This window comes from Capsella rubella, unplaced genomic scaffold, assembly GCF_000375325.1.
Source record: "Capsella rubella cultivar Monte Gargano unplaced genomic scaffold, Caprub1_0 scaffold_1, whole genome shotgun sequence".
Classification (NCBI taxonomy): Eukaryota; Viridiplantae; Streptophyta; class Magnoliopsida; order Brassicales; family Brassicaceae; genus Capsella; species Capsella rubella.
In genome coordinates, this window is record NW_006238923.1 from 14,886,996 (window position 1) to 14,902,408 (window position 15,413).

A 15,413-nucleotide genomic window follows, 5' to 3' on the forward strand; every position below is an offset into this window, starting at 1 on the left:
CTAGCTATCTTTAAATAAAAACTCTTAAGCTGTCTGGTTTTCAGTGCTGCTAGAGCATATAGGCTGAGCGATTTTCAACTAGCTCTTTGCTGAAATACGGGCTATGAGCGGACCATGCGCTGACTACCTAACTAGAATAGGATTTGAACACTGGACCAGATCACGCTTTTTTGGGGAGAGGTACAACGTCATGACCAGCAACATCTACGAGTCTCTGAACAACGTTAGTTTTTTGGTGATGGGAAGACCAAGCAATGTGTTATAAATAATGTAACGGAAGATGGAATCACGGAGATGGTGGCGTAAATTTTTATTTGTATATATTAACTAATCTGTTGCCCGGTAAATGTTTAATTATCTATAATGCTCCCACTAGGGATAAATTTGACTCTGTGTTTAACTAAATAATTTTTAGTACCGGAAAAATGTTTAGTTAACCAATGTGTTTTTATTAATTAATGAAAAAGGAAGCTTGGTCCCTTACCATTTGTAAGATATATATCAAAAGCGTTACCCATTAAATAGACGATTAAGGAACTAACTTAACAAAATTACAGCTGAATTAACCATTTCGAAACATGATAACACATATTTAAAATACTGTATAAGAACGCCTATGTATGATATTTAGTTATTTACCTATCTACCAAGTATGTTAGTATTCTAACTGATAGGTCCCAATCAAAAGCTTATAAGAACAATAGACTTTAAACATTTTTTCCATATATTTCATCATAAGATGTTATGACTATTTATACATGTTAAGGGCAATTATAGAATATAGGAGATAGACATGAATCGAAGATTTAACATAATCTACCTAAAACCACTAACAACAATAAGATAACAAATGATATTATCATCGTTTCATCCTTATCTTAATTGATACCGGTTTACTTCGATTATGTTCTCATCACTAACAGCAAAATATATATATACCCAAAGTTCAAAATTTTCAACCCAAAACCTTATACTTAAAATACCGGATAAGAACGCCAATATTGGAACTTTAATTTTACCTACTAATATAGTATGTTATCTATCTTATAACTAAAACCAATCCCCGTACGCTATATGGATTTATATTTTCATTATTTGCTAAGACCGTAAATATTGGTTAACACATGTCAACAAAAACCTAATAGAAATATTTAGGGGGTGTTATTGGATTCTTATTTATAAAAAATTTAGATGACTATGCTAAAATCATAGATTGTATGATTTTAAAGGATTGTTTGAGAGTTTTATATAATCTTGTTGATTAGTTTTTTTAAAGTCTTGTAAAGTCTCTCAAACAATCTATGTATTTATAAGATACTTTTCATGACTTTATTTTGTAAAGAAAAGTGTTTAAAATCATAAACCAATAACATAAAATTTTAATTCATTAACAATCAGAGATTCTTTTGTTTTAATTGAATAACACATAACTTTTAATGACTTTGTAAAACTCTATATCCAATAACCCCATATTTATGAACATTTTGAATGACTCTTTACAAATCAATATCTAATAACACCAAACTTTAAAAGAGTTTTGAACTTTGGGTATATATATATTTTGCTGTTAGTGATGAGAACATAATCGAAGTTCAAAATATAATCCATCCTTTGTATGGCGAAGCATGTTGGCAGGTAAAGATCTTCTTCAAAAGGGACTTCGGAAAAACATTAAGTCGGGTTTTAGTACGAAAGTATGGTTTCATAATTGGATCCCGACAATCCCGGCACGTCCAGCGAAAGATAATGGCGTTTTCAGAGATCCGCACTTGTATGTAAACCATTTGATCGATTTTAATACCAAGGAGTGGAAGAGGGACATGCTCCAAGAGCTAATTGATCCTGCAGATATTCCTTTGATTACGGGTTTAAGACCAAGCAGACAATTTCAGGTAGACGATTTTATATGGGTTTACAACAAGTCAGGCCTTTACACGGTTAAGTCGGGTTACTTGTTGGCATCCAAAGAGGCTTTGGCGAGTCGGGAAGTGCTGGAACCAAGCATCTCAAAGCTCCAAAATCAGGTGTGGAAGACCCGAACTGCTAGGAAAGTAAAGCACTTCATGTGGCAAGCTTTATCGGGATGCATAGCAACTTGTAGTCGCTTAACAGATCGCCATTGTGGTCGAGATAGATCATGCCCGCGTTGTGGTGCAGAAGAGGAATCGATAAATCATCTCCTGTTTGAATGCCCTCCTGCCTTGCAGGTATGGGCTCTCAGTAACATTCCTACAATTCCGGGGTCTTTCCCGAGTACCTCTCTTTTTGCCAACATGGATCACCTTTTATGGAGAACAAAGGAGCAAGGAATTGCTGAAGAATTTGTAGAATGCTTTCCATGGATCCTATGGTTCATCTGGAAAGCTAGGAATGAGAAAGTTTTCAATAACAAGGACATCCGACCACCGGAGACGTTAGCTAAGGCAGTAGCAGAATCTATGTCATGGAAAATCGCTCAAACCATAGAGGACGAACTAGATCAGGACGAGGATGGAGAGCAGGCATCTGAGGCTAGAGTTTTGGCGCGAGACCTATACGCGGGTATACGATGTCAATCTGATGCGTCTTGGTCCAGCAATGGGAAGAGTGCGGGACTAGGCTTCTTCGTGAGTGGGACTCACACTCCTTTGTTGGGACAGAAAGGTATTTCTCAATCCCTCTCTGCACTTCATGCAGAGTTTGAAGGACTTCTTTGGGCCATGGAAACTTTGTTGCAACATGGACATCATGAAGTTAAATTTGAAACGGATTGCTCAGAACTCATTAAACTCATTGATCAAGCGGAGGAATGGCCAGCCTTTTCCACGGAGTTAGATATTTTCACAACTACAAAAGCGAAATTCTTTCATTTCTCGATTTCTTTTATTTCTAGGAATAAGAATATCCGTGCAGATTCTTTAGCAAAGAATGCGAGGTCACGAGATATTTTGTTTTCCCATGTAAGCTCACACTTTCCGGTTTGGATGGCTCACGAGGCCATCCTCTTTGATTCAGCTTAATAAAATATGGAGTTTTTGATGTCAAAAAAAAAAAAAAAGAGTTTTGTAAAATCTTGATTGAATAACAACAGATTCTACCAAACATCTAAAGTCATTAAAACTCCATATAACTCACAAACCAAATTCACCCCCTTAATAATAACATTAACTAAACCCTGCGAACTCAAAAGTTAACTCAAAACCTGATCTTTGAAACTTTTTTATATCGAAATCTATACCTTAAGTACTAAAAAGTCAACCCTAACCGTGAAACAATATTTTCTATTTAACTCTCCATAATTACATGTCAACCAAAACCAGAAATTAATCCTTTTTTAAATAAAAATCTATACCCTAAATTCTAATTAATCAACCCAAACCGAACAACGATCACTAAACCCTGCGAATTAACAAGTCAACCCAAACCTTGAACTCCTGATAATGTACAATATATTAATAATACAATAATATAACTGTTTGAGAATTGAGATAACAAGTCTCTAGTCACACCAATTTACAAAACTTTTAATTTCCTCTCCTCTTTGGTCACACCATCTTTACAAATCTTTGATTACACCATCTTTGGTCACACTATTTTACAAATCTTTGGTCACACCATTTTACAAATCTTTGGTTAGACAAATGTTTATTTTCCTCTCTTTTCAGGGTTTGTGTATTATAAAACTAACTGAATCCTACACTCACTGATAAACATAAAAGCGAAAAAATGAGAAAATGTTAAAAAGTTTCAAACTTTCACCGGGACATGCATATTGTGAGGTGAGAGCGATTTTGTGGCTGGAGACTAAAAAGCTCCGAACTTAATCACTGAGATTTGAAGGTTAAGGCGACTACTTTAAACCCTAATCAAATTCTCCCAAACCCTAAGCCTCGTTTGCTCCGAATCGTCTTCTTTATTACGACTCCACTGTTGCTATTGCTAAGCATCATCATCATCCAAAGGATCTGATTCTGAAAATTCTCTGTAAAGATGGTAACTTTATCACTCTTTCTTCTCTCAATTTCGATGGAGATTGTGTTTTTGGGTGTTTGGGTTTGTGGGTTGTTACTCGTTTCGATTGATGTGTTCGCAAATATCACGCTGAAGCTCTTAGCTCTTGATTCAAGTTTGGAAAAGATTTCATTTTTGGTTTTAAAAAGTTATATTTTTTATCCCGTTTGTTGCAGGCGCCTGTTTGTCAAACTTGTGGCGACATTGGTTTTGAAGAAGCATTAGTCTTTTGTGACTCTTGTAAGATTGAGGCTGTACACCGGTGAGTTTGGTTCTTGACTTTACCCTATGGTTGATTGAGTTGTTTGTGTTTTGATTATGCTCTATACCAGAGAAACTGATTGGCTCGTTTGTGTTGTTTGCTTTGAGTTTCTTCTTCTGTTTTTGAAGTTTGAGGTTTTGTGGCAATACACCGGTGAGTTTAGTTCTTGATTTTACCCTGTGGTTGATTGAGTTGTTTGTGTTTTGAATTTGCGTATAGCAGAGAAACTGTTTGGCTCATTTGTGTTGTTTGCTTCGAGTTTATTCTTCTGTTTTTGAAGTTTGAGGTTTTGTGGCTATACACCGGTAAGTTTAGTTCTTGATTTTACCCTGTTGTTTGGATTGTGTTGTGTTCTGTATATGCCTATACCAGAGAGACTGATTGGCTCGTTCGTGTTATTTGCTTAGAGTTCGTTCTTCTGTTTTTGAATTGAGGTTTTGTGGTTACTGTTACCTGTTTCTGTTGTTCTTGATTGAAAGTTTGGTTCTTGATTTTACCCTGTGGCTGATTGTATAGTGTTGTGTTCTGTATATGCGTTTACTGGAATTGGTTTGGTTCATTTGTGTTACTTGCTTCATGTACTTTCTTCTGTTGTTTAAGTTTGATGTGTTGTGGTTTTTACCTGTTTCTGTTTTGTTCCTTCAGTTATTGTGTAGGAATAACGCCGACTCCTTTCACTGAATACATCACTTGGATATGTGAGGATTGTGATCGGAGTGAAAGTGAGTCTGATAGCGTAGAAGTTGATCAGACTGCTAAGCTTACACAAGTCGTGAAGAAGAGTGACAACAAGAAGAAGAAGAAGAAGAAGAAGAGGAAGAGAAAGAGCAGCAATCACATCCAGGAGGTTTTAACTGAGGACCATGGGCTCCAAGATGCTACCAATGTTGAAAGTATGGAGGTGTCTTCTCCACCAATTAAAGAAACAGTGGAGTCTAACTCTGGTACCAGCAAAAGGAGTGACAGTAGCTCTAACCGGAAAGACGTTGATGAGACTGATAAGCTTCTAAATATATCTAAGACGAATGAGAAAGAGAAGAAGAAGAAGAAGAAAAAGAAGAAGAAGAAGGAGAAGAAGGACAACACAATGAGCAGCAATCCAAACCCACTGGTTTTAGCTGTTCAGGACCATGGAGTCCATGATGCTACCAATGTTGAACCTGAGGAGGTGTCTTCTTCACCAATAAAAGAATCAATGGAATCGAAAAGACAAGAAAGCTCAGGTAGCAGAAAACTTCATGAATTAACTGGGTTAGATGGAAATGGACCATCTGTCTCGGAGGCTGAAAATTCATCTAGTGTGCGAGATCATAATTCGTGTACGACCAAGAAAAGAAAGGTAAGTACTGAAAATAGACAGCTAGCTGATGGGAGTAGTTCTTGCAAAGAGGCTGAATCAAATATGCCTCAAACTTCGGAGATGTTGACATCTGGGCATTATAGAGCGCAACCAATCAAAATACCTATATGGAGGTAAAGAGGAAAGGCTCTTTATTGGTATCACTTTGCATCTCAATATGGGTTGATGACATCATTACTTGATTTCCGATCTGTTTTTTCAATTTCTAGGGGATTGATGTCTGTTGAAGGAGGAAACAGCTGTAGCTTTGATGGGATTGTTGCTCATGTATCAAGCTTAGCCTGCCCTAAGGTCCATGATACAGCAAGCTCATTACGGGGTCGCCTCTCTGCTAAAATCCTTCCCAGGATGGAAATATGGCCAAAAACCTTTCTGAAGAGTGGAGGACCTAAAGACGAAAGCATTGCTCTTTATTTCTTCCCTTCCAATGAAAGGTATACATGAACACTGATATCTTCATTTCTCCGTATGCAGCATATGTTGTAAAACTGTAACCGTTTTTTGTTTTTGGTTTCCAGTAACGATGATAAGATTTTCTATTCCTTTGTTGGTGAAATGAGGAAGAATGATTTAGCGCTGAGATGCGTGCTTGATGATGCAGAACTTCTACTTTTCACCTCTTACATGTTACCAGTGGGCTCTTGGTGTAAGTCATCGAGAACTCTATTATCTATTACAGTTTCTTGGCAAGAATCAGTAAAGCTAATAAGTGATTATCGTTTGCAGCTTTTAACTCAAAGGACTACCTGTGGGGTGTCTTCAAGCCAAGACAGCCTTCTCGACGTTAGTCACTAGGCTCGTTACCTTTAACAGTCGAGTTTGAGAAAGGTTAACAAACAGATGGATAGCTTAAGTAGGACTTGCAAGATTCTCTTAGAACTTTTTTGAGAGCATATGGTAGTTGTGTAACTTTTGTTTCTTGTTTAACTTGTGGCTGGTTTTGGTTGTTTAATTGTTGATAGTTAGCCAGACTCTGTATAGAATCTACCCGAGTTAGCATCCTTAAAAGCATATCTTTGTCTCTTTTTTTGTGGATTTGTCCGACCAAATTAGTCAGATGAGTGTTTGAGATCGTCCTAATTTGGACAAGAATATTGGTAGAGAGAGAGAGTTGAATATCACATTTAGATTTGAATGTCTTTATAATGTTAGGTTTATGATATTGTGAACTCTCTGTTACTTGATAACGAAGAACTAACCTTACAAATACAAGATATCAATTGTCTGAAGCTCTCACACAACATAGGTCAACATCAAGCATGATCCTCTTCGACACTCATCTACCTTACTTATACTTGAGAAACTTCTCAACTGCAAAACACTCTAAAAATGAATTAGAGGCTTCTCTTCGTATCCAAGTCATCAATCAATCTTTTGTTATACTGAATCACTAGACCAATTAATCTTTTGGCGCAGATGCGTTTAACAGACTTACACAAGTCTTATATCACAATGGTGAATATAGGAGGGAGGGAGAAAGAGAGAGGTGATTTAATTCAAAATGTGAATTAGAATTGGGTTTGGTTCGGTTCGGTTTGGACATGGTAATTTTGGATCTTATATTGAAGAACCATATGAATAAGAGATTGCAATAGAATAATATGAGTATAAGAAAGGGTTTAGAGATCTTCGACGAGTTGTTGCGAAGTTTATCAGCAATACCATTTACAGCTGTCGGGAGAAGGGTGCAACAAAGGTTATAGAGGAGATGTTACTACGAATAGATTCGTCCATAGAGATTTTGGTCTCTTCAGCGATGAGCACACATTATGACTCTGCTAGTTCAGTGGGAAGCTATATACTTAAGTGCAGCAAGAGAGAGGCATACAAGACTCACTACAACGAGTCTCTTTAGCACTAATCAGTTTCATGTTATGACCGATCAATATAACTAGTTTTCACAGATTTTAAACCATGTATTTATTATGTTTCTTTGGAATTAATATTTGTTTTTTACTCCTCATGATTTTTTTTATTTTTTTTACGGAGACGGTGTAAATTAAGTCTGAAGGAGCAATGTTTCTTTAACCTTTGTCAATTTACTAATAATATAATGTTCTACTAGTTAGTTAGTGAACTAAGTGAGATTAAAAACATGTTATATAAGCTATTGAATTATGTGGTGGTGGTAATGAGATCTCATAGTAGATTTTGGTTGAATTTGTAATAAATTTAAATTAGGATTTTAAACTATGTTTCCGATTTAGTAAATGGTTTGTGGCCGTTAATAATAACATTTAGTTTTGATCATTTTTACTAAAAGTTGTTTTACCCAGTGTTCTTTTTCGTGTGTTTATGGTAACAATTTAATTAAAAAACAATTATGCAGTCCTTTTTATTGTGCATTCTAATATATATTTATAAATATATACTCTTCACCAAATCAATGTCCCAAATAAATTCAGAATAGAAATCTAACAAACTGCATTTTTGTTAAAGAATTATATCGATCTTGACTAGCCAACGTCTTTACCATATTTGTATGATTAAGATTGAATTCATTAAATTTTGAAACCTGTATGGACAGTGTCTCTAAAGAAAATAAAAAATTCTGAACTTTTATGAAAAAATATTCACTCAAATCATCATTAATGAGTTGTAGAAAAGATAAAGATGGTGTTGAACGGTGGTATACCTAGCAAGAACGAAATCTCCAATGATCTTAAACCTATCTTTCTCAAGATCACTCGTGAGCTTCTTCACCTTCTCACTCACCACACTCTCCGACACAGTACCACTGAAATTAACCACACCGTATATTATTAATGTCGCCTAACTAATCCCAAAAACTAGCTCAAGGGAGAAAGATTGACACATCCTATGCATATTGCGCAAAGATCTTCATTCCAAGTAATGAGGGACTTTTGGACTCTAATAGACCCTCTCGAGATGTGGGTGAGAAATGGTCCAACACGGAAACTGTCCAAATCCAACATCTCGAAAACACGAGAACAAGACATGCCACTTATATGGGCCACAAGTAGGAAACCATTTTTGTGGGGATTTGCTTGTTGGGCCTTACCATGGGTTCCGATACTATATTAGTAATGTGGCCTAACTAATCCCAAAAACTGGCTCTGTTACAATATTAGTAATGTGGCATAACTAATCTCAAAAGTTAACTCAAAAGAGAAGGATTTCCACATCCTATATATATTGCGAAAAGATCTTTATCCCAAGTAATGTGGGACTTGTGAACTCTAATACCGTACTTCCTCCTAATCATAACCCTCGCATCAAGAAAGAGTTCGTGAACAGTGACAAAGAAGAAGAGTTCGTGAACTAGGTTTAGGTTTTGTGTTTTGATTAAAAAATGGATTGGGCCCTGGTTGATTCAGGCCCATCAGGTCATTATCCTGTTAAAGAGAGATTGAAGGAAACCACTGTAAAGCCTAGATCTAACAAGGATTCGTACAAGTGAGGTTAGAAGAGAAACCGTAAGAGTATGAATAATATGATGAAGAAATTGATCGGAGAAGAAGATAAGAAAACAAAAAGAAAAGACGGTCCATAATTAATTTAACTCTTGGCCAAAACTTAGAGGACTCGGCCCAATTTAAAGTTTGATTTCAGATTGTTTTTGTCTTTAGAGTTCCTTTTGTTGTAGACTTGTAATCTTTTGAGATTATTTATGAGCTCTGTTTTACTTGCACATCATCACATATACATATGGAGTAGTCTAGGATACAATTTATACAAATGCCTTTCGTTTCAAATTTGGATTCTTCAAATTCTTTATGGGCTTGGAATCGATAGTATGGTGTATAGATTGATTATTGAGGCCTTAGCCCAAACTGTAGGAAATGGTGCAACCAATTTTATCTACCCACATAAAAGTTTTCATATATATTGTCTATTAACGCCTTAGCCCATACTAAAAGAAATGGTTCACAATATGAAAATAGTCTAGACAACTTTAATTTCTTTTGTAAATTGACATAGTTTTTGGTCAATAAATATGTAAAATTCATGAATCATCAAATACCACAATGCCCACCTGGTCTGCCATATGAAATAATTTCTTCGTTCGTCTTGCTATAACCCCAATATCTTAAGTCTAAAACACTTGGAATTTGTATATAACTTCTTATCCTACGATGATTAATATCAATTTTTTTATAGTCCAAACTTTTGACGTTCACATGAAGAAAAACTTGAACTCTTTTGAAAGTCAATAACCGGAAAATGTTCGTTTTTATATTACTAACTCTTTTTGTATTTCCTCCAAATCATATCAACGAAACTCTTTTGTTTAAGTATGTGAACAATCTTTTTTCCAACAAAAACTATAAGATTGACTCATAAAAGCCAATTGGAAGAAAAATTGTTTACAAACTTAACAAGTTCCGGAATGGTACAAATTTTGCGTGCCAGATTTTCCGCTTTTACATTTGCATTTCTTTGTGTGAACAATTCTTTATGCCAATATCTAATTATTTCATCTACTACTTTTCTGGTTATACAATCATAATAAGAAATTTTTAAGAAAAATATAACCATTAACAAAAATACACATATATGTATATTTTTATCTAATAATAATAATAATAATAATAATACAACCTGATGCGATATATGTTTGAACTAAAAATAATAACTGGTTTGAGTATTTTTAAGCTTTAACCCTAAAAATAAAAATTTGTGGCCTTAAATATAAAAATTACATAGTATTAATGTCAAATAACCTACTTTCATATAGGCGTCATTGAAAAGTTGACCTCAAAAATTAACTGCAGAGTTTAGTAGCAATTTTACAAAGTTAAGCGAACAAATTTCAGTCACAATCGCTGGATATAACATGATTTAACAAGGTATATTTATAATATTATTTAGATATATATATCGTTATCATATTAACTCAATAGATAATTATCTAATTTATAATATGTTATAAAAACTATATGTAAATTCTTAATTTTTAAGTTTTCTATGTATAAAGATTAATACAGCCCTTCAAAATATTACCTTTTTATTTTATTTTTGCTCATAGTTTCCTTATCTTGTGCTAATTTTAATCATTTTTCTTACCTTAGTTTTATATTAAAAAAATTATAGTATTTATGAATTTCCTCGGAAGACATAATCTTTCCAGCTCACTCTGTCAGCCCACTAAGATGCGTCTAGAGTAAATAATCACTAGCAATAACTTTTTCAGTAATATCTTATATAACCGAAAAATTGGAATTCGATTGAAAAATCTCAAAACTCAACTGGAAATTATTATAAGCAAATGAGTCTGTAATAATTAACCTGCATAATGAACAAAAATTTTAACCAAAAAAGCCGCTAATCCGTTTTTGTAAATGGTAGAAAGTATAAAAAAAGCACATACCTTGGACCAAGAAAACGGAGCCTTGTTCTTCCTTTTTAGAAAAAAAATAGACAGCCATGATGCCATTGTTGGGATGAAATCATCAATGATGATTACCCAAAAGGGCTCTTCTTCTACTTTTACTTCTACTACTTCTTCTTCTTCTTCACTAAAATATGAGTTGATGACAACGTCGGTAGAGACAATGTCATAAGCAACCTTAGCAGGCATCAATTAGAAGAAGAACAACAATTTGTGAATTGATTTCAGACGAGATATTGACACGGGCCATTAATAAGATTGAGAGAGTGGGGAAAAATGTATGAGAGATTGATAGAAATTTGAGATAATGATTAGAACGATATATTGGAAATTCATCTTTAATTTTTAATAAGAAATATTGTATCTTAATTAAATTCAATCTTAAAACTGTCCCCCCCCCCCCACCACCACCAAATTTTGATGGACTTCTTTTATTCTGACCCTTAAGAAATCTAGGCCCAATTAAATTATTGCTAATATATTAGTTACCACAAAGAATGAAATAATATGTTATCATGATAGTATAATAGTTAACATATTAATTAAATACTTATCTATATAAATATTTTCTTATATTTAAACTTTTTATTTTGTACATATAATATAATAAAGTTAACACGATAAATATAAATGTATCATTTAAATTATAAATTTACTGTGATATAATATGATTTAACACAATATATTTATAATATTATAAATATAAATATATATATATATATATATATATATATATATATATATATATTTTGTTATCATATTAACTCAATAGATAATTATCTAATTTATAATATGTTATAAAAAGTATAGGTATATTCTTAATTTTTAAGTTTTCTATGTATAAAGGTCAATATCGCCCTTCAAAATATTACTTTTTTATTTTCTTTTTGTTCATATTTTCCTTATGTTTTACTAAATTTAATCATTTTTTCTTTCTTTATTTTTATATTCAAAAATTATAGTATTTATGATTTTCTCTAGAAAGACATAATTGTTAGCTCACTCTGACAGCCCACTAAGACGCGTATAGAGTAAATGAGCACTAGCAATATTTTTTTCGGAAATTTTCATCATGTTGCGGTATTTAATGCATGCACTCAATCCCCCAATATAAAAGCATTTATCTTCATACCTTAAAATATATTAAATATATATAGATATATAGGACAAACATATTAAAGATAACAATATCCCACATCGGAAGCGGGACATGATCATAACTAGTATATAAGATATATGGATCCCTTTACTAATTAAACATACATCCATACAATCATCATCATCAATAAGCTCATAACTCCTTCAATGTCTTTGGAGACTAATTTTCACTGATAGTGGGAGCATAACTATATTCATTGATATCAAAGGAAAGTTAAGAACTCACTATCATTGAACTTTGCTCTTCAAAGCCAATGAAGGAGATATGATCTTGTTGGGGATGATCCATGGCTGTAAATGTTTTTATAAGGTAATGAAAGAAAATGTTTGATATTAAACAAAATTTCCATAAATCAATTTCCGGTTGGTAATGACGCTTTTCTCATCTAAATTACATTAGGGGATTTAAATATATCGTAAAAGAAGTAGATAGGGTCGTCAATCAAGTAGTAAGCAGTGAAGATCTATTTATATGGAGAAGAATAAATGAACAAACCCAAAACTAAATCAACCTAGTCGACAATCCATGAATCCCCTTTACGAAAACCCTTTAACCTAACGTTTGAACTACTGATACATACTCAAACAATGAAAAACCATATGAAAAAGAGATTGCATTAGAATAAGATGGGTATGAGAAAGGTTTTAGAGATCTTCGAGGAGTTGGTGCGAACTTTATCAGCAACACCATTTAAAGCCGTCAATGGAATGGCACAATAAAGATGATAGAGGAGATGTTATTACCAATAGGTTTGGCCAGAGAGATTACAGTCCCTTCAACAACGAGCACACATTATAACTCTGATATATAGTCTAGTGGAGAGCTACACACTTAAGTGCAGCAAGAGAGAGTGTAACGCTTGTGTCCGTGTTTTGGACGGGTGTCGATCAACACCGCTTATTTGGACAGTTAACCGGTTCAATTTTTTAATTGATCAGTTTGGTGCAATTTGTGTTCAAACCCTAAACACGACTTAAAACTCGTGGAGCAACCTTTTAGTATATTTAATTGGCTTTAGGGATTATGTGGATGGCTGGAAATTATTTGTGTCTCTATGTTTGTATGCTTTTGTTGTTGTGATTGCATGTTTGAGTGTTAGGGTTTATGTAGGAGCCTTGGAGGGGTGTAAAATCGTTCTTAGCGTCGATCAACACCAAGCGGGTGTCGATTGACACCAGTTTGTGACAATGAGTAGTCAGTGTGTTTTTATGTATGGTTTGATTGCTTGGTTAATTTTATGCATGTTGGGTTGGTTTGATATTCTTGTGTGTATACAAGACACAATTATGTTGCACCCAAGTGGGGGACATGAGCATATTGGGTGCAGATTTTTTTTAGAAAATTTCGGAGAAGATCCGGGTTTTGAAGTTGAACATGAGAGAAGCTCTAGATCGGCACAATAGTTATGCTGTTAAGAGGCGGAAGGAGCTTGAGTTTGAGGTTGGAGATAGGGTATACCTCAAGATGGCTATCCTGCAGGATCTTAACATGTCCCCTACCGAAACAAAGTTAAGTCCAAGGTATACGGGTCTTTACAAGATTGTTGAGCGGGTTCGGGCTTGTGGCGTATTAGCTGAAGTTACCAAAGGTTATGCAGACATTTAATAAAGTTTTTTGATTCCTGCAAATCTTCATCCCAACATATATAACTCTAGAGGCAAAACCTCGAGAGGGGGGTCATGGAATTTTGGTGTAAGAAGATTCTTTTGATGAGAGTCTCGTGGGATTGTGATGGTATTTTGAAGGAGACATGGGAACCATAAGCGAGAATGAAAGCTAGATCCAGGAAGTGGTTTGGGAAGCAAGCCGAAGAATAAGCTTATCATTCTAGGGGTTCCAGTTTCATAATTGGTTGTTATGTTCTTATTTTCTCATTATGTATTTTTGTTGGGTTGTAACATTATGCATTTTGGAGATTAATAAGATGAGATTTTCTCATGATTGTGGTGTTGATACGAATGTGGTTTAAAGTTTTCTAAAAAATAAATTTTTCTGAATAGTTAAGACTTGTTTAGGAAAGTGTGCGTAAACACCCTGAAGAGTGGGATATTTAGGAGTTTACCTAGTGATTGGTCAAGGTTGAGATGATATTTCGGTGACAGAATATGGGTGGTGGTATGAAATTGCGATGTTGTATAGAGACCACATGAGGTAGTTATGGTCGAGAGAAGCTAGTAGGCGTTTAGATGATTTGCTTTGACAATGTGATTTCCTCAAACAACTCACAAAATATTATTACTTCTCTTAAGGAGATGATTGATTCTCCTGATGTACCGCTGGCTCAAAGGTTTCAACCTGTAACACCCCGACCGTCATCTTTTCAGTGGCCTATGTTCACCACCAGCCCATGGGCCCACCTTTCTTGATGGGCCCACCTCTCTTGATGGGCCCACCTCTCTTGATGGGCCTCACGTCCTCTCACTAAGCCCATGAGCCCATCGATACATGACGGTCGGTTTGCTACGTCCGGGAGGCTTAAAGTCTTGTTTACCGACCCTACAAATCACCACATGATCTTTCCCTGTGTTTTGGCCTCACTCACACAGTTCTGACAACCACTTCCCGTAAGGTCACCCATCATTTGACTACTCCAGCATAAGCACGCTTAACTGTGGAGTTCTCTCAGGACCTTTTACCAAAAAGATAAGTGCACTTTGGTGACATAGGTGGCCAAATTAATTCATTTAAACATCTCCGCAAACCGGGGTTCCACACAACCTGAGAGTGGCAAAAGAGATAATTAGTTCTCTTAATGGATGATTACTTCCTTAGATACCAAGAGTGCTCGAGGGTGACCACCTGATAGTTAAATGGTATGACCCAAAGACTGGGGTTTGAGAGTGAGAGCGGTACTACTCAAAGGATGCGTCATGAGAGTGAGATGTTGTGAGCATGTGAGGTCTATTACGCAGATACCATGCAAAGATTCTAGATGGAGACCTCAGAGGTTGATGATTAGTTCAATCTCGGGATAATTGGTGTCTTGGCCAGGTTTGGTCAAGTATTGTGGAACCACGATATCGTTTAATCATGATTCATCGCAATTGATTGATGTTGCTATATTCGAGGACGAATCTATAATAGTGGGGGGGGGGGGATTTTAACGTATGTGTCCATGTTTTGGATGAATTTTGATATAAATTACTCTAGGAAATTTAAATCTATCTTAAAAGTAGTAGTTAGGTCGTCAATCTAGCACGCAGTTAAGATATGTACACATGGAGGACAATAAACGAACAAACCGAAAACTAATCACCCTAGTCATGATCCATGAACCCCCTTTACGAAA

The 15,413-nt window shown here is 35.0% G+C and overlaps 2 protein-coding genes across 2 annotated transcripts; both read left to right on the forward strand.

Annotated features, from left to right (window-relative positions):
- The first annotated feature begins 1,625 nt into the window (after positions 1-1,625).
- Positions 1,626-2,999, forward strand: LOC111832411. The gene has a single exon (XM_023788722.1). It carries the CDS (start codon positions 1,626-1,628, stop codon positions 2,997-2,999), a length of 1,374 nt encoding a protein of 457 aa, XP_023644490.1.
- Positions 3,000-3,705: 706 nt separating this feature from the next.
- On the forward strand, positions 3,706-6,774 carry LOC17900081 (DNA ligase 1). Its single transcript, XM_006307459.2, has 6 exons — positions 3,706-3,972; positions 4,167-4,252; positions 4,898-5,725; positions 5,822-6,046; positions 6,131-6,258; positions 6,339-6,774. Exons 1-6 carry the CDS (start codon positions 3,970-3,972, stop codon positions 6,398-6,400), a joined length of 1,332 nt encoding a protein of 443 aa, XP_006307521.1. The 5' UTR covers positions 3,706-3,969; the 3' UTR covers positions 6,401-6,774.
- The last annotated feature ends 8,639 nt before the right edge of the window (positions 6,775-15,413 follow it).

Excerpts from the sequence above, each read along its gene's own strand:
- LOC17900081 (XM_006307459.2), top strand. Across the intron at positions 4,253-4,897 it reads AAGATTGAGGCTGTACACCG|TTATTGTGTAGGAATAACGC; the intron begins GTGAGTTTGGTT and ends TTGTTCCTTCAG. Across the intron at positions 5,726-5,821 it reads ATCAAAATACCTATATGGAG|GGGATTGATGTCTGTTGAAG; the intron begins GTAAAGAGGAAA and ends TTCAATTTCTAG.
- LOC111832411 (XM_023788722.1), top strand. The coding sequence starts at position 1,626 with ATGTTGGCAGGTAAAGATCTTCTTCAAAAGGGACTTCGGAAAAACATT.